The sequence below is a fragment of the Propithecus coquereli genome, unplaced genomic scaffold (genome assembly GCF_000956105.1).
Source record: "Propithecus coquereli isolate 6110/MARCELLA unplaced genomic scaffold, Pcoq_1.0 Scaffold197, whole genome shotgun sequence".
Taxonomy (NCBI): domain Eukaryota; kingdom Metazoa; phylum Chordata; class Mammalia; order Primates; family Indriidae; genus Propithecus; species Propithecus coquereli.
The window spans coordinates 1666355-1690782 of record NW_012144633.1 but is presented as its reverse complement, the minus strand read 5'-3'; the positions used below and the strand labels follow the sequence as shown (position 1 = coordinate 1690782).

Sequence of the window (24428 nt, the reverse complement as noted above, 5' to 3'; positions counted from 1 at the left end):
AACACTGGGGGACTTGAGTTTACACTACCATGTTTGTGCTCTAGAATGGCCCCTATCCTATTGTATTTTAATAAGTTTACAAGAAATCTTCCCTGAAATATTGGGCTTCTCCATGGTGGGATCCACATCCCAATCCTCCATGGAACACCACAACTTAGGACCATGTTAATAGGAGGTGGTCAATAAATGTGGGAAGGATGGCAGCAAGGGAGGGAAGAACAACTGGCTTGCCGATTCCTTTTGTCTCTGAGGTTTCAGAGTGTGAAACAGGAAACTAGGGCCAAGAAAAAGGGATACATGTGATAACATGTAAGAAGTATCATATGTGGTACTTACAATGACACAAAGATTATCTTTTCAGTCCTTTAGTTTTAAGGGCATGCAGTAAGTATGCATTAAATGATTTCTGAATGAGTGAACAGTATGAATGAATGAAAGTATTGGCACCTTTGCCCAACAAGTTTTAGAGATAAATGGTTCTCCTATCTCCTCCAGCTTTTACTCTGCCTCCAGGCTCTCTCCCTTAACACTAGTTCCCAAACTGCCACCCTCCCTCCCCAGGAGATACATGTGATAATATTAGAAGACTCTACTTCTTCTATTGAATTTTATCTAATTATTTTCTCAGTAACAACACTCTCTTCAAGTTAGTCACAACTCAGTTCAATTCCTCCAACACTAGACTATCCGAGACATAGTTTCTGGGTCTTCCAGAGTCACAAAATAAAAAATCATTCAGGTCTCAGTGGGACCATCTGGAAAAATGGGAGAATAGTTCAGCTTGTTAGTCTATAGGTGTATTTCCAAAGTACTGGGTGATCCTTGGGTTAAAAATGCAGCACCTACATGAGCATAAGCTTATATGTCAAGGGCTGGAAGGAGCATTGCGAGCAGTCTGGTTCAAATGCTCTCATTTTTTTTGGTTAAAAAAAGAGGTTCAGAAGTTAAGAACTTTCCAATGTCACTTTCCTGGTTATAGCAGAGATGGGACTGGGAATAAAGTATAATGCACCCATCACCTCCTGGAACACATCTCGTCTTTTGCTTCTCATTGCCTCAACCCTCCTAGTGGAAGTTCACCCTCTTAGATTACAACTGATATGGATAGATCCTTAAAAAGAGATACTGGCACACAGAGAACTTGATGATAAATTGGAAGATGGTGCAAGCACAAGGGCTGATTCCAGAAATAAATCATATCTTCTCATAGTGTTTACAGAAATTGCGTTTTGAAAAGTTTCCATATAAATTATTTTACCCACCACAGGAATGCTACTTTCTCCCACAGGGACTTGACCCAACTGAAAGGGAAGCAGAATGTAGGAAGATTAGTAATTTAGATTTATATATAAAACATTAGTTGGAACCTAATAACCCTTAACTAATCAGAATATTTTATGCATTCTGCTTTTTAGCGGAAAGAGCAAACCACAAGAAAGCAATCACATATCAGAGAATTAAAAAATGCTTCTAGGGTTTATCTTAGGCTCAGAAATTTTTTTCCCCAATTCCCTGGACTGCCTGTCTTTAAAATATCCCACTGGAACCTCCCTGCTCCCCCTCACATGTGTTGATTTTTTCATTTAATCAATCTGCCAATATTTATTGAGCTCCTCTTTGATGTGCCAAGTTCTCCAAGTCAGAGATGAAGACGAAGGTCTTGCCTTCAAAAAGTTTAATGCCTAGTTAGAAAGTTATCCTAAGATTTAGATTTTAATCATATTGATATAGTTATATTTCTAGTTTTGTAAATAGATGGTAGCTCTATACTGAACATTTCCATTTGGCCTTCCAAATCCGCTACCATTTTGTATCCTGTTCTGTGAATCTGGGGGTGCGGGAGGGCCTGATTTTGTTGACCGGGTCAATCAGATTCCTTTGCCCTGAGGTTCATCAAATGGGAGGGAATAAAAGATAAGATCAGAGGGTGAGAGGAGAGAGAGGCAGGGGTATTTATTTCCCACTCCCCACACACATACCTTGTTCCCCACACATGTCAATCTGTGGGTGGATAGTGACTCCATTCCTCTCCTAAAGGCCACAGCACCTGTTAGGTAGCCCTTTCCTGGAACTTTCTCTTGGGCTAGCAGCTCTCATACAAATCACAGTGATTGCCCATTACAAAATAATGAGCATGTTTCTGAGAAAAAAATAATAAGACAGTTGGGAACTGAGGAAGCTGCTACTTAAAGTAGGTAAACAGAATGAAACCAGGTCAAGATATTTTTCCTACTTACCCTTTGAAAAATAACCTATCACTTTATATCCACAGGTGGCTGAGAAGCTCCATATTTTCTGTCTTTCATAAACCTAAACCTGCTATGCCAGGATGACAAGTAGGGCCAATTTTATTTGGTTGAGCATAGTTGCCTGGTGCATAGCCTTGAGAAAAGTTTTGGGGCTCATTCTCAATATCTGTATCTCAGTGTCTTCCATGGACATGGGGTCAGCAGATATGCTCTGAAATGTTGATCCTGACTATAACACCTATTTCTGTATCTTTAAATGATTCTTATTTGGGACAAGTCAAAAACTAGTAGGAGCTCAAGAGTTACAATGGTGTAATCTAGCCCTCCTCTTTTTTCACTCATTTACATATAAGGAAAAAGAGGCACATGAAGGTTAAATGGCTTGCCGAGATCAAAATTACATAAGCATGCAGATTTTCTCCAAGTTCATGCTCAGTTCTATTTATTAATGAGAAAAAGTAAAGAAAAACATAGTCAATTGCAATTGTCAGGGGTTTGAAGAAGTCCAGTGGAATCTGGCTGGCTGAAATGGAATTTGACTGAGACAGTGAGGTTAAGACCCTATTTTTAGAAAGATGAAGATATCTTTTGATCTTGTTTTCAGAAAGGTCAAGATCTAGGCATTGTTTTACTTTCAGTAGCCACAGCGAGGATCCTAGCATCACTAGACAGGATGTCAGAAGGGATCTAATATAGTCTGATTACAAAGATAAAACAGAAAAGAGCCTATCTAAAAGCCACTCTGGGAAGCTTTCTTGAGATCTCGCTAGAGTTCTTTTTGTAAAAGAGAAACTTTGAAGTGGGAAGCATGTTTGCCTCAGTTATAAAAGTAGCTGGGAGCAAAGGATGGTGATTTTAAAATAGAATAGGTGTGCAGATAGCATATAGATCTTGTCTTTAGGGCTATGACACCTGGAAAAGATACATTGTACAAAGAAAGACAACAAAGTAAAATGTACTTTCAAAAGTTTAATTTGGCTAATTTTTAAGTTCCATTTCCTCCATGGAACACGTCATAGTACTGAAGGTCAATACATGCAAATTATTCACTTGTGTCTGCTCTGACTCTACCCACCCTCTCCATGTTCTCTTAACCCCAATCAAAATAGTTTCATTGTTGTGGAGTAGGAAACAGAGTCCTTACGGCAAGATGTTGAATCTGGCAACACAAAAATTGTGGCCTGGCCCTTAATTTTAAGGAAAAGATACTCTGAGAAAAATCCCATTTAGCTATTTATATCACTTAGTCTCCCCCTTGATTTTGCTGGATGGCATCTTCCAGAAAGAAAGTGATAGCAATGGCTCCCTTAAAACCCTAAAAACTCTTCCGCAAAATAAGATAAACCTCTGATTATTATCCTTACATTAAGATGCTATAATTTGCTCTCTCCTAAAAACTACCAGGAAAAGACAGTATCTTTTAACATTAGGGGTGGGGAAATGAGAGCATCAGCCTTTTAAAAATCGGACATTTACTTTTTCTGACTTTGAAGACTAACACAAGGATGAGGCTTTATGGGAAACCGTTCTCCACTTGGATCAGGCCAGCCCTAGCCTCTTCAGCTTTACAGTTTTATCATTTAAAGTAGAGCATTAACTTGAAGACTGGAACTTCCTGTTCTTATTTGTTCTGTGATTTGGGTTAAGACACTTAGTATCTGTGGACCAGTTTCATCAGCTACGAAATGAAGCCTTAAACCAAAACTGAAAAAAGAACAATGTCCAAATCATTACAGTTTCACATATACTTTAATAGCTCTTGGAAGTTATCTCACTCAAGGGCAGAATATGCTTTACTTTGATTTGTGTCCTTACAATGGGTCCAGCATGAGATGGAATGGCCAGAGACCTGTGGCTGTACCCCTATAATTACAAAGAGAAATGTTTGCTTCTATTATGAAATCTCCTTCTCTATATTTGAAAAACACATTCAATATAAATGAAAGTTCAGGGGTGAATGCACTGTGCTTTAAGTAAGTTTTGAATACAATTGCCAACTAGTCTTTGCAGTCTGCAAAATTCTTCTTTAAGTGAATAAATGTGTAGGGCAACTCTCCATTACCTTGATCAGCATCTAATATCAACCTGACACTTAGAATTAAATTAGAGAAACAAAATTGGATACTTTGAGACTTGAGGGCTGATTATACTACTAGAGCTAAGAGTGGATTTAAGCTCTTCCCTTATCCCATTTAAATCTAACTAGGTATAAACTCTCCATTACTGAGGAATAGAGGTGTGTCTGCAGAGGTGGAGGTTCCCCTTGATGTTCTTGGACAAGGAAACCTAATCCTTTCTTCTGACACACATGGTTGCAATAGAAACTGTTCCCCAACTGCCAGTCTGGTTTTAATCTGCTGTTTCTAGCAAGAGAGGATTTGCAGGGAATGTTAAGGAGAGAGCAAAATTACCAGAACTTACTATAAAAGTGTTGATGAGAAATCAAATTTTAAACGAGTATTCAAAACTGTAAGCATGAATGTATGTAGACATATAGTGCATATTATAAGTATAGGACCATAAAAGTTTTTAATCTTAAGTATAAACAAGTCTGCTTTCAATATGACATTTATATCTCATTTTACTAAAGCTCTTCAGCTTACCAAAATGATAGCAGCAGTAAAATATTGTCATTAAATACAGTGGTGCTTCATTTAAACAACATTATTGGAGAATGAGATATTCCATAGGTGAATTTTCCATTTAGCCAAACTTAACAACTGCATAAAATAAACTTTCAAAATGTTAACTATTCTATATGGAAATATTTCAAAAGTGTATCACAGAATTTTTCTTTAAAGATATACTGAATATTTCCCTGAAGATTCACGGTTACCATTATTAAAAACTTATTAAAATGGACTGAATATACGCTCCTCTTAGAAGATGGTGAGCTTTTTGGTCATACTTTTCCCAACACCAGAATGCTACCATGAAAAAGTACAAAAGTAGATAGAACTGGTTCCCTTTTAATAGGTCCTATGTCTTTTCTGTTGTCAATTGTTCCTTCCGGCTGTTAAAAGCATTAAAGGTCTGAAAATTAGTTGTGTTATTTGTTCAAATCAAATTTACATTTAAAAGATGTGCCTACTCTGCATAAGCCACTATTCTAAGTGATGGGGGAAATGTGAGAATTATAAACTATAGTCCTTGTCCAAGAAGCAACTTAGCTGGCTGAGTGACACCTGAGAGTTACCAAGTCACCACCGTGGTGCAAAACAGTTTACTACTTCTAATACAGTCTTAAAGTTAGTAAATAATTTAAGATATCAGGATATTGAAGTTATCAAACTTGGAGCCTGATATACCCTTTGTTAATGGGAATATATTTTGGAATATCTCCTGTGAAAATATTACCAGTCATATGAGTCAACAGATAAGACTAAGAACTACTACTTGAGGAAATAAAGTGAATGCACCCTTTGACAGCTTTTAGTGCACCACAGTCTTATTGGTAGGTTTTATCTTGCAATCTGGACGACTAAGGATGTCAGAAATCTAATCTTGCTAATCCCTAGGGTCATATAATCCAAATAAATCTAAAATAATCTAATCTAAATAAATCTAAACAATCTAAATAAAAATATACCTGTAAAAAGCTGTATTGTAATGTTTTGCTCTATTATGAGTCTAAACATGTAAGGCATTTATAAAACTACATTTTAAAAGGGATACTATATATCCCTTCCCCTGCCAAGGTCTTTTCCCTGGTTTCAGTAATCCCACATTCTTTAGGTTCTCCAACATCTCTTGGCTACTTTTTTAATTTCCATCATCTGACCACTTTTAAATTCCACAAACTCTATCTTTCTTTAGGTTCTCTGTCTCTTGGCTACTTTTTTTAATTTCCATCATCTGACCACTTTTAAATTCCACAAACTCTATCTGGTGGTCTCAAAGATTTCCTTGGTTTCCGTTACCATCTGTTTTGTAGTTCAAACCTTTCCTGAGCTCCAGACCCATGCATCTATCTAATGGGCATCACATTTGGAGGTACTACAAGCACCTCAAATTTAACAGCCCAAAGTAAATAGATCAGTTTTGTTGAAGAATGAAACTTGATTTTCTTAGTTCTTGTTTTCCTTCATCCCTGTAATTCCTTTCCTGCTCACTTCTAAATTACACAAATTATGCTTGAACTGCATCAGTACTTTGTACACTTTTGAGATTTTACTGTATGGTTTTACTAAGTTTTGTTTCACTCTGCCAGATTTCTGCTCCTTAATAGTACAGACATCTCTTATACAACTTATCTCCTACTTCCCCCTGGTAATTTTCAATATTAGCTGAATGGATAAATACAGCAAAACACATAATCTCTTTCAGATATATTTTTACTGAAAGATTCTTAATTTGGGAGATTTTTAGGTGCATTAGCAGAAGAAAGAGAACTGTATTAACCCTTCTCATAATTTAACCCACAACTATTTCTTTCACAGATACAACCTTCTTCCTGAAGCCTTTGCTGGAGCAGGTCGAAGCACCACAGTTCTAACCACTCCTCCCCTGCAAATCTGGCGTTTGCTTCTTTAACACCTAAAATAGTATGCATCGTTTATCTGTTACCCAACCCGGTCATACACTTCTTAAAGGCAAGGTATGTCTTTCCTTGCAAATTCAATAACTAGCACACGTAGGGTTCAACAAACTTTGCAGACCGAATGAATTAATGAAGCCACATAGATCTCAAAAGACCACGTATAGAGCTTCTACTAGAAATGGGAGCCCCATTCCTGGAGAAACTTCTTAAAAGTTGCCTCTGGATAGCTAGGATCAGAAAGCCAACCGACTTTACTTTCTTCCCAATCTAAAGTGTTGCTACAAGTGTCCCCGAAAGGGATTCTTCTCAAGAAAGCCTACGCAAAGACGAGGAATCCAAGGAGAACTCTAAAGCCAAGGCCCACCCAGTTCCCGTCCCACCTGCGCCGCAAAAACAACACTCCCCCTTGGCTACTGCGCCCGGAGGACATGGGCATGCGCAGCAACACGGGAGGGGCGGGGCTAAGACTGTCTCTCTGAGCAGACGTCATCCAGCACAAGACGGCTCCGCCCTCCTTAAGATGGCGCTGCACTCAACGCGGAAGGCGCGTGGGTGCTGGAGCTTCATCCGGGCACTTCATAAAGGACATGAAACTGCTCCCGCTCTGCAGGTAACTGAGGCCGGCCCTTCTCCCGCCAGCTTTCCATCCCGCGAGGTCTTTCTCACCCACCCTCTCTCCCTCCACTTATTTCTCCCTTCCCACTTCCTCAGGACCAGCCATTTCTCGTGTAAGGTCGACTCGACTCGCCTATACTGCTCTCCTACTCAGAACGCGGCGACGTTGCAAGAATACGTGATGACGTAGCGCTTCCCTGGTGGAAGGAGCGCGCTGCCGCCTGACCTCTTGGCCGCCGCCTCTCTCCCCAGGAGCGCTGCGCCGCCGCCGTTTCCCCGGCAACGCGAAAAGCCAACACCTGGTGTCACGTTTTGAGAGACTCCAGTTATTTCGGGACTGCTCTCTTTCTCAAGGTCCCATTTCTCTCTTTACCCCTCTTTCCCTAACAGCAAGCCAACGGGCCAGCGGAGAAATTAGAGAAGACGTCTTGTTAGTAATTGGGCAGTTTAGGTCAGTTCAGAGGCTTGACGTCCTCCCTCTGGCAGTGTGGTACTTGAGCAAGTGTCAGTGCATCTTCCACTCTAGTTCCTCTTCATTGCCCCAAGTTTGTTCCGTATCTAGCAGGCTCTGTGTAAGAATGAAAGGAAGCTGCCAAAGTGCGCAGTCCAGCCCTGCGCTTGACAGCACTGCTGTTACGGTGGTGTACTGAGAGCAAGACGCGGCCTTCATCCCGTCCCTTTTTGGAATTCTACCCTCATGGCCAAAATGGAGAGGCGGAATACCCTTTTACTTATTAACACATTTACCAAACGTCTTCCAAATGCAATCTCAGTGTTAAACACTTTGATGTACATTATCTACGGAGATATCTTCTGCGAGCTAGAGAAAAAGGAGATTCTGTGATTACTAGATAATTTCCTGGCATCTTTGCATATTCGTTGTCCTAATGACTAGGTGTGAGGATGTTATATTGTATCTGGTGTATTGGAAGCTGCCCTAGACTGGAGGTTAGGAAACCAGAGGTCAAGGGCTTTGTCTGCCACTTGCAAGCTGTGTGACATGACAAGTCACAGTCTCTGGGCTTATTTTCTTTAGCAAATTGAGTGGAGAAGGAGTTGGATTAATTGACATGTTAATGTTCCTTCAAGCTTTGTAAAATCTATGGCGCCATGATTATGAAGCCAAAGTAAAGCCAATGAGAGTAATTATGAAAACCAAGATTTAATTTCAACTTATTTTTCTGATCATCTCAAATTTTCTGAACTTCTGCATTCTTTATTGATGCGAGCCTCACAAGATTCTTGTAAGGGTAAACGACATAATATGACAGAAAGCTCTTTTGACAACAAACAACTATTTAAATGTTATTTTAAATTTCAGCAGCAATGTTAGGTAAGAATTGATTCAAAATTAGACAAATTCATCAAATATTTCTCTCCTTTAAGTTTGAGGGTTTGGTTCTGCAAAACCAGAATTAGTTGATTATTTATAGTTAATAGCATATTGAAACCTATTCTATCAAAGTAAATAAGCCTTAGACTCAAACTCCCCCTCATTCCAGACCAAAGGATTGAGAGTGTCATGAGAATAGAGAATCAAAGAGAAAAGAAAAACAAATTAGAGCACACTAATGACTGCCCAGGGAAGTTTGGGACACTAAATCATTATAAATGCTAAAGAAGAAATTTCTTAAACCTCTACTATTGTTTCAGTGGCATTTATGAATAGGGTTGTTCTTAAAGTTAATTGTTAATCTGGATTGTTTCAAGATGTAGAATTTCCAGGACAGATTAATGTTTCCAAACCTTTTATTTAGCTTTGAGTAGAGTAAGAATTAAATGTATTTTTTAAAGTATAAATCTACATAGAATTTGTAATTAAACATAATGATTTGAAAGACTAATGCAGTCTTTTGAATGACTAATTGAGAAAAGATACAAAATTGCATTCCGAGTGTGATTACAATATTATGCTTATATATAAATGTGTAAATATATACAGAGAAAAAAAGTCTGGAAGGATACAACCATTTTTAACTTTTTTGTTTTGCTTCGGTCTTCCTAAATAATGGGTTAAAAGTGATTTAAGTTTTGTTTAAGCATTCTGTATTTTTCATATGTTCTAAATTGAAGATATATTCCTTTTATAACCAGAAAAAATTTTGAAAGCATAAATCTCCATACAAATCTGTAGTCATTAATAGTGTTTGAGAAAGATACTTATCCCACAGTGCCGTTATTAAAATGGCCTTAGAAAAGGACTACTAAAAATTTATGGCCACTTTTCCTGTATGTATCTTCTTTTTCTCTTGAAAAGCTTTCTTTGAAGTCTAAGGGATTTTGTGAACAGATGCAGAAATATGTGAAGGAAGAATTGGATTCTTAAACCAGATGCGCTGGACATTTTTATGATATCTCATAACCTTTGCAGAAAACAAAAATTATTTTGCAAGAGTATAGTATAATAGAAAGAAATGTATATTTATCATATGAATGGTTCTATCAAAACTCAAGAAATAGCCAAGTTACTTTTTATTAGTTTTGGCTGTGCGCTTGATCCCTGAGGTGAGAAGCCAAAGTGGATGAGCTATAGCAGCGCTTTATTAGAAACTGTAACTGATACCGTATTGTGATTCCTAAGTTATTTTAATGTTTTGGGGATTTGTTGTTGTTGTTAAACAAAATCTTGGGTAAAAAGCTTGGCATTGGGGATCTTTAGTTATCTCAAATGCAGGCTTTTTGCCCCTCAAGGCTAGATGTAAACTCGAGTTTAAAACAAAAAAGAGAAATAGGAATAACTGCATGTAGTGCCATACTCGTTATGGGATGTCTACAATTTATATGAAAATGGTTTATTTTGCCAGGTGTTGCCTGAATGAAAACTGTTGAAATCTGACGAGATGAGAGTAGTGATAGAGTCAGAGGACTGAAGATCTGACATGTTATGTTTAAATGCTCAAGGAATTAGGAAAATTTAAGCCTGTCATCGTTGCCCAAACACAGAATCCATACTTCTTTAAGCACTAACTCACGATTGTATTATGCAAAGAGTGAAATATTGATGGTTAGTAGATTTTTGTAAAAATATTTATAATCATTCAGTTGAAGTATAAAGTAGGCACATTTTATTGTGGTTGAACAACATGCTTCATTATTCGTGATCCCCAGCCTGGGTTTGGCCAGTATTAATGTAGTGTTCCTGTTGTTAATGATCACTAAATGTAGCCATAAGATGAAGGAATCATGCCTGCAAAAAATAGACATGGCTTTAAATTTTTTGTCTTGTATTTAGTTCTCACAACAAAGCTTTTTAAAAAAATTTATTTAAAAGTAATTTTAGATTTACAAAGTCGCAAAATTAGTACAGAGAAAGAATTTCTGTATACCTTTCACCAAGCTGTGTCTTTAATAATCATAATTATCAAAACCAAGAAATTAACATTGGTACAATACTAGGAATTTAACTACAGACCTAATTCAAATTTTACCAGTTTTTTCACTAGTCCTTTTCCTGGTCTAGGATCAAATCCAGGATCCCACATTGCATTTAATTGTCATGTCTCCTCTAATCTATGACATTTCTTCAATCTTTCCTGACCTTTCTACTTTCGAAGAGTACTGGCGAGTTATTTTGTACAACGTCTCTCAATTTAGGTTTGTCTGATATTTTCTCATGATTAAACTGAGGTTATAGATTTTGGCAAGAATATCACAGAAGAAGTGTTATTCATAATAAGGCCAAGGAATGTATTAGCACCTTATTTCAAACATGAGTTAAGTAACTTGCCCAATGTCACACAGTTCTTTAATGGTGGAATTAGGATGGTAAACTTTACTGTGGGCATGTCATTCCGTATTTTGCAATTAGTATTTGTTATTTGTAGGTTTCTGTGATCTTAATGACATTAAATCGGGGCAGTATTCCCTGTGACTTTTAGCTTTTCTCTGCCATGTATTGTCCATGCAACATAAGCTAATCAGTGTGGAAAGTGTTCAGGAGTTGCTATAGGTATCTGGGAATTTTGCTAGTTGATGACTGTCAGTTTGATCAGGCTACTTCATCTCTTTGTGCTTTTGTTCAATGGTAAATAAGGGTGTTTTTTTGGATCCACTCTAAAGCTCTTTTTAATGTTAATCAGTGAATCCATTTGTTTAAAATGCTCTTCAGGTTGGTTGCTCTTGTGAACTGACTTAGCTTATTATAAATGATAATATTGCAGTTCTTTGAAAAATATCTTTGAGCTGCTAATGAAAACTACTGAGAGATAGAAACTGCTGAAAATACAGAGGTGGAACAGTAGGTAAATGCTGAGGATTTATACTAGAATATTATGACAGCCACAGCCTAGAAATATGAAAGAGAGTGATGCTGCTGACCCCAAATTCTTTCTCAATGTCTCTTTTGCATGACTGCAAGGTATAGAGGACATGCCTACAGAAGCTTATACAAACATATATATATATATATAAAAGCGTATATATATTTACTGTGTATTAGACATATATATTTAAACATAGGAAAGGAGCTAGCAGCTACTACCTGCTATATGCTAAAGCCTTATGCTATGTGCTGTACATACTTTATCTTATTTACTTCATATAACAAGCTTGTTAATATTATTCTATCCATTTCATAAAAGAGGAAACCAAGGCTTAGAGAGATTAGGTGATTTTCCTAAATCACAGAACTAGTAAATAGCAGTGACAAGATTCAAATAGCAGCGACCGGTATTGCCTGTGCTTTTCCCACTTGCCCAGTGTAGTTTCTTATCAAATGAAATCTTACGTGAATCCTTGTTAGATAAAACAGATACAAGCAGAGCTTTTCTGATTTAAGAAGCAGAGGAGTGTCTTCAGCCCTGCTTGTTTGCTTGCCTGCTCCTCCCTTACCTCCCTCCACACAACCCAGTGGGCCCCCTGAGATGGTGCCACACAATCTTGGATTTCTTCAGATATAGTTTGAAAAATACTGCAGTTTCCTTAAATATCCAATTGAGTTTACTGATCAGAACTGCATATGATGGAGGGATTATTTTTAAGGAGCTGCAGCTATAAATGAGTGGTTTGAGAGTGTTTACTTTGATATGTATGTATTATACAACTAAAATACAACACCTATTTATCTTAAGCTACGTGAGCAAGTACATGAGGTAATAGCAAACAACTTTCTTTTTCTTTCCTTCTTTCTTTTTCACAGCTTATTTCTGCATAATATGCTGATCTTTGTGCACAAATATGGTGCTACAGGTTAACCCTCAGTCACTCTTTTAACTAAATTAATCTGGCCTCCAGCCTCCTCACAAAGCACACTTATACCAGTTCTGCTCTTGATTCTATTCTACAACCAGCACTCAGAAGTTCAGGAGTTTCTCTTCTATAGACTACGACATGAGGCCTATGTCTTTCTCCTAAATTTCCACGGGATAAATCTACTAATTTAGGAGGACAAGCTGCTCTGCCACAGTGTGAGATACTAGATGCAAAGAGGTAATTTATAGGCACAGCGATGATACACTGACCCCAGCTTGACTTAATTTAACTCTGCTCAGGCATTTACAGTTTTCTCTCTAAATCATTTCTTAGCAATACTAGGGATATCTTTTATCCCCAGGCAGGGGCTTCACAGTTTTTCATAACCTCCCTGTTTACTGAGTGAAGCAAGGTCATATCTAGGTCTTTGCACTGTCCCATCCCTTGGGTACTATTGTACCTCTAATCATTTACCAAAATTCATCTATAGCTCTCTTTTTTTTTGGCATGCATTCTTTCTTGAGCTACCCCTCCATTTCTAATTGAACCTACTTCTGCTTGGCTAAGGGACTGCCTCTTTGACTGCATCTTTGCTTCCAAAAAGCAGAGTCAAACCTGATTTCTAAACCATGGATATTTTCACAACTTCCACTTCTACATCCCTTGCTCTTTTTGTCAGAACACCAACCAGCATGTGGGCATGTCAGTTTCTCCTTCACATTCCTGTCCTCATGTTCTGACTGTGACTCATGACAGTGTCAGGCATATCTACTGAGGATGGAGCCTTAAATGACCTCAGTTAGATTGCTTCTTGTCCCATTTTCTTGTAATGATAGTTGTAGATTTTTCAGTAAGGTAGTTGAAAGTATAAAATAAAATGACAAATCTCACCTTGTAAAACATTTTCAAGTGGAATCTATTCTCATTAATAATATCCTATTCTAAAATAGCACTTTTTAGTTTCCAAAATGCTTTACATATTCTCATTTAATCTTGAGGACAGCATACAAAGTTTCGCTATTTAGCCATCAAAAATTTTTACTCACTGGTTAAACTTTTGTTGTGCCTTCCCCCCACCTTTTTTTTTTAACCAATTTTGAAATGATGATAAATCTAAGTATCAGCATTCTTTGTAGTTTTATTTCAGTGGGTATTATCCTATTTGTACTAAAATTAGTTTAATATTTAATTCATTTGGGGCCCTGGTCTGATAGGACTATGATAATTTCAGTTATTACTAAACATAATGATAATGGGAGTGTGTTAATAACAGCAAACATTCATTGGATGCTTATCATGTGCCAAGCACAGTTTTAAGCATTTACTATTGATTAGCTCATTTAATCTTTACAACTCAATGAGGTAGATCCGATTAGCTCCATTTTATAGATCAGGATGCTAGGAGGCTAAATAACTCACCCAAGGTCACATAGCAAGTGTCACAGCCAAGATGTAAACCCAGCTAGCCTGATTCTCTGTGCATTCTGAATGGTACATTCTGAAACAAATTACACATGTTAATTTGCTGATAACTGCCTTGCAACTTTTAAATCTCTTCCACGAAAGCCACTTATATATCTTACCATGGTGACATGCGGAGTACAAATTATAAATCATCCTTTGTTGTTGCTGTTCTTACAGTCTTGTTTGGCTTGATAAATTATGAGAAAGGAGCAAAGCTGTCTTGTAAATTTATCTCCATGTCTCTATTTGGCTACTGCCACTAGGATTACCTTGTATAAAATAAGAGCTTTTAACACATGAGTCCCAAAGTGCATGTAGGAAGTTCTGTTTATACACATTCTATAACCAAAAGGTCAACCTGTACAGAGCCCTGCAGGCAGAGGGGAGCTGGTGAGTGCTAAAGCTGATGGATGACCAGGGGACCACTATCTAGGGTCTGGTTGGGATTTATGGCTAGAATGCTTTCTTCAAGAAGTAGCAGAAGTGCAAAGCAGGAAGGTGGGAGAAATGAAAGGAATTAGTGTTGGCCATTACTGCAGGGGAAAAGGAAGAGTTTTATTCTGAAGGACTGTCATTTGAAGGAATTCTTAAAAGGGGTCTGTAGTTTGGTAATTATAGAGTATTAAGATGAATTATTACCCATTAGTACATTAATTAGGATAGTGATGAAGCTTTAAAATTAAGCAACCTTGAACAGAGCTGATTTTATACACCAAAGGGCTTCTCATGAACTTTTCCTTATTCGCTTCATGAACACAGACTTTACATGGACCATTCTACTTTATATTCATTCTACCACTGTTTATCTGCTGTGCTACTTTGGACCCCTTTTGGGAAGCAGGAGAATATAATAGTGAAGGGAAATGGAGCTGTTTACTCAAATCCCTGATTTGGATTCCTGTCCTCCCATGGGGAGAGAGATCTAAGCAGCTAGTTCATAAATTTGCTAGAAAAGAGAAAAGGGGGATCTTGGGGGGCTAGAGGTAAGTGTGCAGTATGAAGGTGGAGTCCCAAGGGAGATGTTAAGGACCAGACTAAGTGGAACCCTTGCCAGTTCTGGGGAGAGAGCCAGGTTGACCTCCCCCATGGATACTAGTTATATGCCCATCTTGGTTATAGAGAAAAATCTCTCTCTGCAGGCAACTTTGGCTTCTCCAATGGCTGGAAATTTTCCAGCCACCCTCATGCCACCAAGCTGTGAAATATCCAGACTCAATAACTTAGAGAAGCAAGTTTTTAGAGGTGAAACATTCACACGAATATTATACTTGTCATCTTGTGGTTGACTGGCAGTTCGTTAGGAGGAAGTGTGGTAAAGTGGAAGGTGCGTGACTATTTAAATCAGTCAGGCCTGGCTCTACCACGTATTAACTGTGTGATGCCGGGCAAGTTACTTGACCTCACTAAATCTCAGTTTTCTCATCTACAAAGTGTTAATAATAATGCCTACATTGTAGGAATTTTATATGGATTTGAGATTCTGCCGTATGTATGAAGTCCCTTGACCAGTACCCAGCACCTGGTTGGTCTTCTCTGCTTGATAATTACTATTTCTTCAGTAATACATAATTCGGCTTAGCAGATTTTCTCTACTCTGCCCTTATCAATCTTAATAGGATTCCTCCCATCTCTACACTATTCTTCCCCTCTCTCTACCTCCCCCAAAAATCAGTCTGACCAGATTAATCTCCCCAAAGCAGAGCTCTAATTATGTTTTTCCCTTGCTCAGAAAACTTTGGGGGCTTCTCATAAAGTCCAGACTCCCTGTAGCCCAGCATTCAAGAACTTCTACAGTCCGGATCCAAAATACCTCTTTAGGCCATTCTATCTCACATGGATCCTTTGCTCTGGAGTTCATAAAATTTTTAAGTTTAGTCAAAGCCGTTCCCCTTTACTTCTTCATTAATGCCATTATCTCTTCTTGGAAAGGCCTTCCCATCCTCATCTGTCTATATTACATCATTCTTTAAAAACAAAACAGAAATATGTAAAGCTTTTTGCATGTCAATCATACCTTAATAAAGTAGTTTAAAACAAACAGCAACATGCCTGATAATTGAATGATGGAGTGAAAAAAAAAAAAAAAGAAAGAAACAGCAACAGCAAAATTTGTATTTAGGTTCCAGAAAACTTTGTTCTGAAGCTAGAAATGATTGCTCCCATTTTGAAATTTTATAGGACTTTGTAACTTTCTTATAGAAATGAATACATCCTCCCTGTGTTTATAGGCATTTGCTTTAAGACAGAAGAGCATGCCATTTTTCATATAGACCTTTTGTGCAGACTTTAGCAGGAAGTGGTTCGGCATACCTCATACCATAGGTGAAGCCATAGGCTACCACTCTGCAGGCAGACCTCACCAGAAGGTATGTTCCTGGAGGCCACTACCAGTCATGAAAGACAGGAAGCATTCTTCCTATTGATCCTTGGCTATGATAACTATATGTGCCAGAAAATGAGTTATTACTTAAATTTTTCGCATAATAACTCCCATCACCGAAAGAGCTCAGTAAGTATTTAATGAGTGAATGAATTCAGTGAACAACAAAATCAATGAGATAACACATGAAAGAGTACATAACATTGTCATCAAGAAGATTGTTAGATTTAAACCATTTTTGTGTATTGTTATGTATTTAAATATAAAGTGTTTGCTGCAGTTAATGAGTGATCTTATTATTGCCCACAGTACACAGATGTTCATAAGTGATTGAAAGATAATACCAATTTTATTTCAATTATTTTCCAAGTAGGCTGTGGATTTACAACTTGTTTCTGGAACTGACTTTTATTGCCACTCTAGCACTAATTTTATTTTTCACAGGTATGGCTAAATTTACTGCGGTTTGCTACCTCTTTATATTATACTGAAGTTTTCTACCTGTGTATATAGAAAAATGTAGACATACTCAGGATTATGATGAAAAGATTTTATTTTGAGCAGTTTTGCCTCAAAGGACTGTCTAGTTTAATAAATGTGCCGTATTATCTACACAACTGATGTTGTGTTTTTTGCTATTATAATCAAGAGTATGCTTTCTTCAACTCATGAAGGAAATGAAAAATCTCATTTATTGTATTGATACTGCCTTTTATTGCTCAATTACCCACCATAAGCCCCCTTGTCAAACCATGCCTAGCACCTTTGCTCTATAGATCTTGTAGGTTGTGGATAGGCACAGAAAACAGCCCTAAGTCTCACTGCACTGTTATATCATGTAGACAGTAAGGCCCTTTGTAAGCTTTCAATCTAATGCAACTTTTTCTTTGCACCATGGTGAGTGTGGAGTAATGTGATTCAAGCAGATTTTATATCTGCATGACTCAGGTTTTTGCAAAGAATTTATATTTTCTTCTTTTAAAATAGTGACATTTTGATGGCTGGTTAGGGAAGCTTTATTGCTATACTTGCTTACTAATTTGTCATTTACATGTTTAATAAAACCTAAATCAATCTAGTATAATATAGAACTATCACAGAATATCATGTCTGTTAGAGAGAAGGGGTTTGATTGCAACATCTTACTGATAAATCTATGTTTTAGTCTATTTGGGTTGCTATAACAAAATAGAATAGACTGGGTGGCTTAAACAACAGACATTTATTTCTTACAGTTCTGGAGGCTGGGACATCCAAGATCAAGGTGCTAGCAGATTCAGCGTCTGGGGAGGGCCTCCTTTCTGGTTCATAGATGACTGTTTTCTTTCTCACTGTAACCTCACAGGGTGAAAGAGGTGAGAAAGTTCTTTGGGATCTCTTTTATCAAGGCACTAATCCCATCTTTAGTGGAACTGTTATGACCTAATCACCTCTCAAATGTCTCACCTCCTAATATCATTATATTAGGAATTAGGTTACAACATATGAATTTTGGGAGGATGTAAACATTGTCTATTATACTCTGTGACTACAGTGGCCAGATATCTTATAAAATCCAGAACCAATTATACCCATAAATTTTTTAAATGTCTTGGAAATTCCAATATTTTAACATCCACATGATATCTCCCACACTGTTTTTCACTTTCTAAAATTCACATTTTAGAACAGAAATTCTTTAGCAGACCTCATATCCTTAATTTTGATTGGTAATATATTAACATGTCTGTGACTCAAATAGAGATATAGCTTGTCCTCTAGTCTTATTTTTCTGTCTTAATAGCAGACTTTTTGATCAGGCTTCTGTGATTCCTGTCTTCTTGAAAGTCGAATGCCACCTTTAGACTAACCATGTGCATATAGGCTCAGCTAGCTTCCATTTGGACCATAAGTTAGAAGGAGTGGGGAACAAGAGGGGAGTGGCTTTTCAGAAAGGAGCAACAAAGCCATGGCCACTGATGGGTTTACTATCAGCAGAATACCACTTAAATTCGTGTCTTCTACAGGGAGATCATCAAGAAAAAAAGCATGTAAAGTAGGGGAAAATTTTTTTTTTTCTAAATCAAGGCTTTTTAAACCTCTCTAGGTTCAAACCCTGGGAGAGAGGCCAGAGTTGAATCCAAAAAGGTGAGAGAGATGGGAGAAAAGTCACTAGAGTGTAGATCTAAGGATTCTAAGGGGGTAGAGAATTTTCAACGAAGAAGAAATGAAGAGCAAAATAGTGGTGTATGGTAAGGTAAAGACTAAAAATTATCCTACAATTGATATACCATTAATAATGTTAGCAACAATAGCTTTAGAAGAGTTATTGTATTGAAAATTATAGTGAGATAAGAGGTAAGAAAGTGAGGGTTGCTCTTTTGAACATCCTGATTGAGAAGGAAGTGTTGGAGAGGGTGAAGGGAGGTATAAAGAACAGCCTCATTAAGCACAGTTTTTGGAGGTGAGGTCTTTTAGGATGGAAGAAACTTGAGCATGATCATAGCAGCCATTAAAGATAGAGAGGTTGAGGATACAGGAGAGAGAAAAAATAGAAGAAATGCAATCCAGATCAAATGATTGAACACTAGGAGAGACAAATCAACTCTGAGACTGGGAGAAAAGTAGAGATGGGTGTGGGTCTAGATGAGTTTGCTGAGAATGGCATGGGAAATAGAGGAACTCCAAAACCTGTTGGGCTTAATTCTCTGAGAGGGCTCCAGTAGTAAGGAAATGATACAGGTTAGTGAGTTAGTGTATGGGCTCTAAAGTCAGACTCTCTGCATTCTAATTAAAGTTCTTCCACGTGATAACTGGGTGTCCTTGAGCAAGTTACTGAACCTCTCTACCTCATTTTTTTCATCTGTATGGTGAAGAAGAACAGAGTTAAAAGCTTAAACTCTATAGCCAGACTGCCAGGGTTTGGAGCTAGTAAGCTCCACCACTTAACTAGCAGCGTGACCTTGTGAAGTCACTTAACTTTTCTGTGCCTTAATTATTCCATCTGTAAAACAGAGACAATAATAATATCTACCTCAGGGCGCTACTGTGAGGATTAAATGAGTTAGTGTTATAAGTGTCTAGAACAGTACCAGGCACATTGTAAGTATTTTATAAGTTTTTAAAAAGGATTTGATAAGCAGTGTTAAGAGCCTAATTGAAATTATAAACCATAAATTAGATTTTTAAAGAAGATTCTGCATTATTTTGAGACATTTTGCCCAAACCCCTCAGCTAGTAAGGTGTATAAGTGAAGAATGAGCTCCCTAGCCTTGATCCAGGATTGGAGTTTTGCTTGGCTGTTGGGACACACATGGCAAGGGGACCTGAGGTGCTCAGCAGAGCATAGTCCAAGTGATTGGACTATGGATCACTTTACCCAAGTTGGGTAAAGAAGAAAAGAGGCCAGATAGGGACTGCTGCATGAGGAAAAAATGGAAAAATCAGAGGCTATGATTTCTAAATAAGCTTAAAGAGCAAATATAGTGGGAATGAAAGGATGAAAGAGTTGAAAGATAGAAGCTTGTAGACTGAGTAGAATATATTGACATTTATGATTTTAAAAATGGAGTAATTTGGTGTGATGACAAGGTTTAAGGTAAGACGTGGGAATAAATGGTTGAAGTTGATGTGATCAAACAAATGTATGGAATGCTAGTGTATTGGATGGGTAGTTTACCTGATAATTGAACTGTCTTGGATAATGGAATTTAGGGTCGAAAGCGAACCAGCTTCTTAATCCTTTAATCAATTTAGAAGAGTATTCAAGAGGTGGGAAAATAACAAAGGACTGAATAAGTAGAAACATCTACTCTTCTCCCATTTATATAGTCATGTAGGATATTTTGGACTGTTTGTACCCAGTGTATCCTGAACTATTATAAGACCCTATTCAGTGGAATATTATTTGGCTGTGTCACTTGGTGAATTCTTTCCTCATCTCTCGTCCATTACTGAGGACTTACTATGTGCTAGATATTGGAGATAGAGTAGTGAAATACACGGGCAAAAATGTTACATTCCAGTAGGAGAGACAAATGATAAATAAGTAATTAAAATATACAGTATGTTCGATGATAGTGATATGGAGAAAAAACAAAGCAGGGACAAGAGATGGGGACTACTGAGGGGTATTACAGTTTTAAATTGGGTAGTCAGCAAAGGTCTCCAAGAAGGTAACTTTCAACAGAAGACCTGAGGTGGTGAGGACATGTACAAGGTGGATATCCAGGGAGAAAGCATGACAAGAAGAGGAAAGAAGAATGAATGTTCGGAGACCAGCAAGGAGGACAATGTGGCTGAGGGAGAGTGAGCATTTTCTTTACTTAGCAAATACCCTATAGCACTTACTATGTGTTAGATGCTTTTCTAAATACTTGCAAGTATTAACTCATTTCATTCTCAGAACAATTCTATAAGAGACATCACAGATGAGGATCTATAAAACAGATGATGAGTAACAAAATGCACATAGCTAACAAGGGTGTGGAGCCAGTGCCCTACCTTTGGGTTGCTTTTGCGTTATGCTGCCCATTATAGTAATAGGATATGAAGTTAAATGGATAATAGGAGGGTGGAAGTGGGGAGATCAATGTATAGAACCTTAGAAAGCAATTATAAAAACTTTGTTTTTGGTTAGGCGCGGTGGCTCACGCCTGTAATCCTAGCACTCTGGGAGGCCAAGGCAGGTGGATTGCTCAAGGTCAGGAGTTCGAGACCAGCCTGAGCAAGAGCGAGACCCCATCTCTACTAAATATAGAAAGAAATTATCTGGACAACTAAAAATATATATAGAAAAAATTAGCCGGGCATGGTGGCGCATGCCTATGGTCCCAGCTACTTGGGAGGCTGAGGCAGGAGGATCGCTTGAGCCCAGGAGTTTGAGGTTGCTGTGAGCTAGGCTGACGCCACGGCACTCTAGCCAGGGCAATAGAGCCAGACCCTCTCAAAAAAAAAAAAAAAAACTTTGTCTTTTACTGGGATTGAGTTGGGAAGTCATTGGAAGATTTTGTGTGGAAGAATGATGTGATGTGACGTAAGTTTTAAAGCCTCACTCTGGCTTATATATTAAAAATAGAATATAGGTCAGGCACGGTGGCTCATGCCTATAATCCTAGCACTTTGGGAGGCTGAGGCTGGAAGATCACTTGAGGCCAGGAGTTCAAGACCAGCCTGAGCACGAGTGAGATCCTGTCTCTGAAAAAAATTAGAAAAAATTAGCTAGGCATGGTGGTGAGCACCTGTAGTCCCAGGTACTTGGGAGGCTGAGGCAGGAAGATTGTTTGAGTCCCAGAGTTTGAGGTTGCAGTGAGCTATGATGATGCCACTGCACTCTAGCCCCGGCAACACGACAGAGCAAGACTCTGTCTCAAAAAACAAACAAACAAAAAAAAACAAAAGAAAATATAGAGAAGCGAGAGTAGAAATAAGGAGACCAGTTGGGAGGCTAGTATAAGAGATGATGATGGCTTGGACTAGGGTGAGTGATCAGATTCTGGATATTTATTTTAAAGGCAGGAGAGCCACCAAGATTTTCTGACTAATTAAATGAAAGAAAGAAAAGAGCCAACAATGATTCTAAGATTTCTGGGCAAAGCAACTGGAAAAATGAATTTGCCACTTATTGAGATGGTAAAGACTGCAACAGGAGCAAGACTTTGGGAAGGATCAAGAGTTGAATTTTAGACATGTTGAGTTTAGATGCTTAGTCAACATCTATTAATAACCAAGTGGAGATGTCAGGTAGGAAGTCAGATATATGAGACCAAAGCTCAGGAGAGAGGTATAGTTGGAGATACACATTTAGGAGTCCTCTGTATAGACTATGCTTAAAGCCTTGAGATTGGGTGCGATTATCTAGGCATTAGGTTTAGAAAGAGAAGAGAAGAGGTTCAGGTATTGAGTCTGTGAACATTCCAACATTAAGAGGTTAGGGTGATGAGAAAAACCAGACAAGATAGTATTATCCAGGTAGGTATAAGAAAAAGTAGGAGGTAGTGACATCCTAGAAGCCAAGTTAGGAAAATATTTTATAGATAAACACGTATGTGTGTATGCACACACACACAAAAGTACATCCTCATGCATATACCCACACACCCTACATATCCCATATGAAGACAGAATGATCAAGAGTACCAGCTATTTTTCTTCAGTGATTGCCATAATATCTACTTACAGGCAAATTTAATTGGGAAGCCAAATAATTATTTTTTATTTTAATAGATTTAGGGGGTACAAGTTGAATTCCTTTACATGTATCTATTGTATAGTTGTGAAATCTGGGTTTTTGGTGTGCCCACCACCCAAATGGGAAGTCAAGTTTTGAAATAAGATAGCTTGATGGGTATGGAATCAGAGCAAGGGAGTTCATTGAATCACCTCACTGGCTAGGCCTGCCCACTCGGGTAAGCAAGCTGTAATAACCCAAAGATCCGTCTCCAGTCTGGGGCATACCTGCTTCTTGGGCAGCATGTTGCTGGCCTGTGTCACAACACCATTTCTCTTGGATAAGTTCTTTAAAACACAAGGCAGGGTTTTCCCAGGAGAGCTTCTTTTTCTAGACTTCTACCCCTCAAGGGGACTTGTACTTTCTTGAGATATGTTAATGTGCCTAATCTTGTTTCTATTAAATCTTGTCCTCAGAATTCTTATACTTTTAAGAGAGGGCGAGGGTCACTATTTTCTTTGATTAAAATGTGTACCTTGAAAAATGTGCATATGCATTCTTAAAACTATGTATACCGTTTCACAAGTCCATAAACTCAGGTTAAGAACTCCTACTTCAAGTTGACCAATCTTTGTTTTATGGAATGACTCGAAGGTAAACTTATTTCTCCCTTTGAAATATTGGTCCCTCCTCATTGTTGCCTCCACTACCACTTACGAACTACAAAGCTGGTCTTATGACCTATACCATAGGAGTTTTATGTGAATAATGAGGTATTTCTGGCACTTAGTAAGTAAAACCTCTTGTCTGGAGAGTGAGGCAGAACTTCATACCGCATTCCTTCCTGTACGAAGGGATTTATAGTGAAGTTCTGGTGTATGCTTACACAGTAGCACAAATGTGTAAGGCTCGTGCTAGCCGATTCTGAAATTCAGGCTTTAGTGAGGGTGTGAGAATCTTTCTGTACAGTGACACTGGCTAAACATGTAGGAATACACACACACATATATTTGGTTAAAGTTTCAAAGGAAATAGAGGAAGAGTAAAAATATTTGCCTGAAGAGGGAGAAAAATGGTTTCTAGAATATTAAGAGTAACACCTATCTGAACTTCACAGAAAGTGTCATGAGAGTGTCAGTGATTAGAACTGATCAGATATTTCGCTGTCATTTTCAACCAGAAGATCGATTTGAACCAGATTACCACATCCATGGTTTAGTTTTGAAGAGACGGGTTGTGGGGTGAGGGGAGCCAATTATTTGTCTCTTTGTTCAAAGGCCTTTTTTTGTATTGTAGATCCCTGAAAAGCTAGTAGAGGAGCCAGCCTTTCACATCCATTAAGGTTAGCCCTGAAACAGTTGAATTTGATCTCTTCCATTTGCCATCTGGATACAGTCGAGAAAAAACTATTCTGCACTGGGTTGCTGGACACCATCCAGAAAATAATATGTCAGGGCATCAAAGGCTTGAGGCATTTGGTCCAGTCTGTCTAATGATCACAGGCAGAGTCTGCTCTCCAGTTTTGTAGTATGTTTTATTTTTGCAGTGACAACATATATCCCAGTAAAACAGATCACAAGGATTACTGCCAACTTGTCAAAGCTGGGATCCTTCCATCACAGACTTCAAAAAAGAATGATATTTTAATTGGACAAAGCTTAATTTCCAAAATTGAGGAAGCTCCATCTCTCCTCATCCCAACTGATCCTCTTTCTTATAGAGAGCACCTACTACAAGAAGGATTCTAATTCATAGATTGTTTCATCCCACATCCAAGTTCCAAATTTAAAATCTCCTTAATATTGACCTCATTTAAAATTGTGTTCACTGTCCTCTTTGTAC

General features: G+C 38.0%; 1 protein-coding gene across 1 annotated transcript in view; it reads left to right on the top strand.

The window, feature by feature from the left end:
• Positions 1-7290: 7290 nt before the first annotated feature.
• The window catches only part of WARS2 (tryptophanyl tRNA synthetase 2, mitochondrial), a 124403-nt gene continuing 107265 nt past the window's right edge, over positions 7291-24428 (top strand). Inside the window, exon 1 of the mRNA XM_012643431.1 lies at positions 7291-7399. Coding sequence (XP_012498885.1) covers positions 7310-7399 — 90 coding nt within the window. The 5' untranslated portion in view covers positions 7291-7309. The remainder of the gene's footprint in view (positions 7400-24428) is intronic.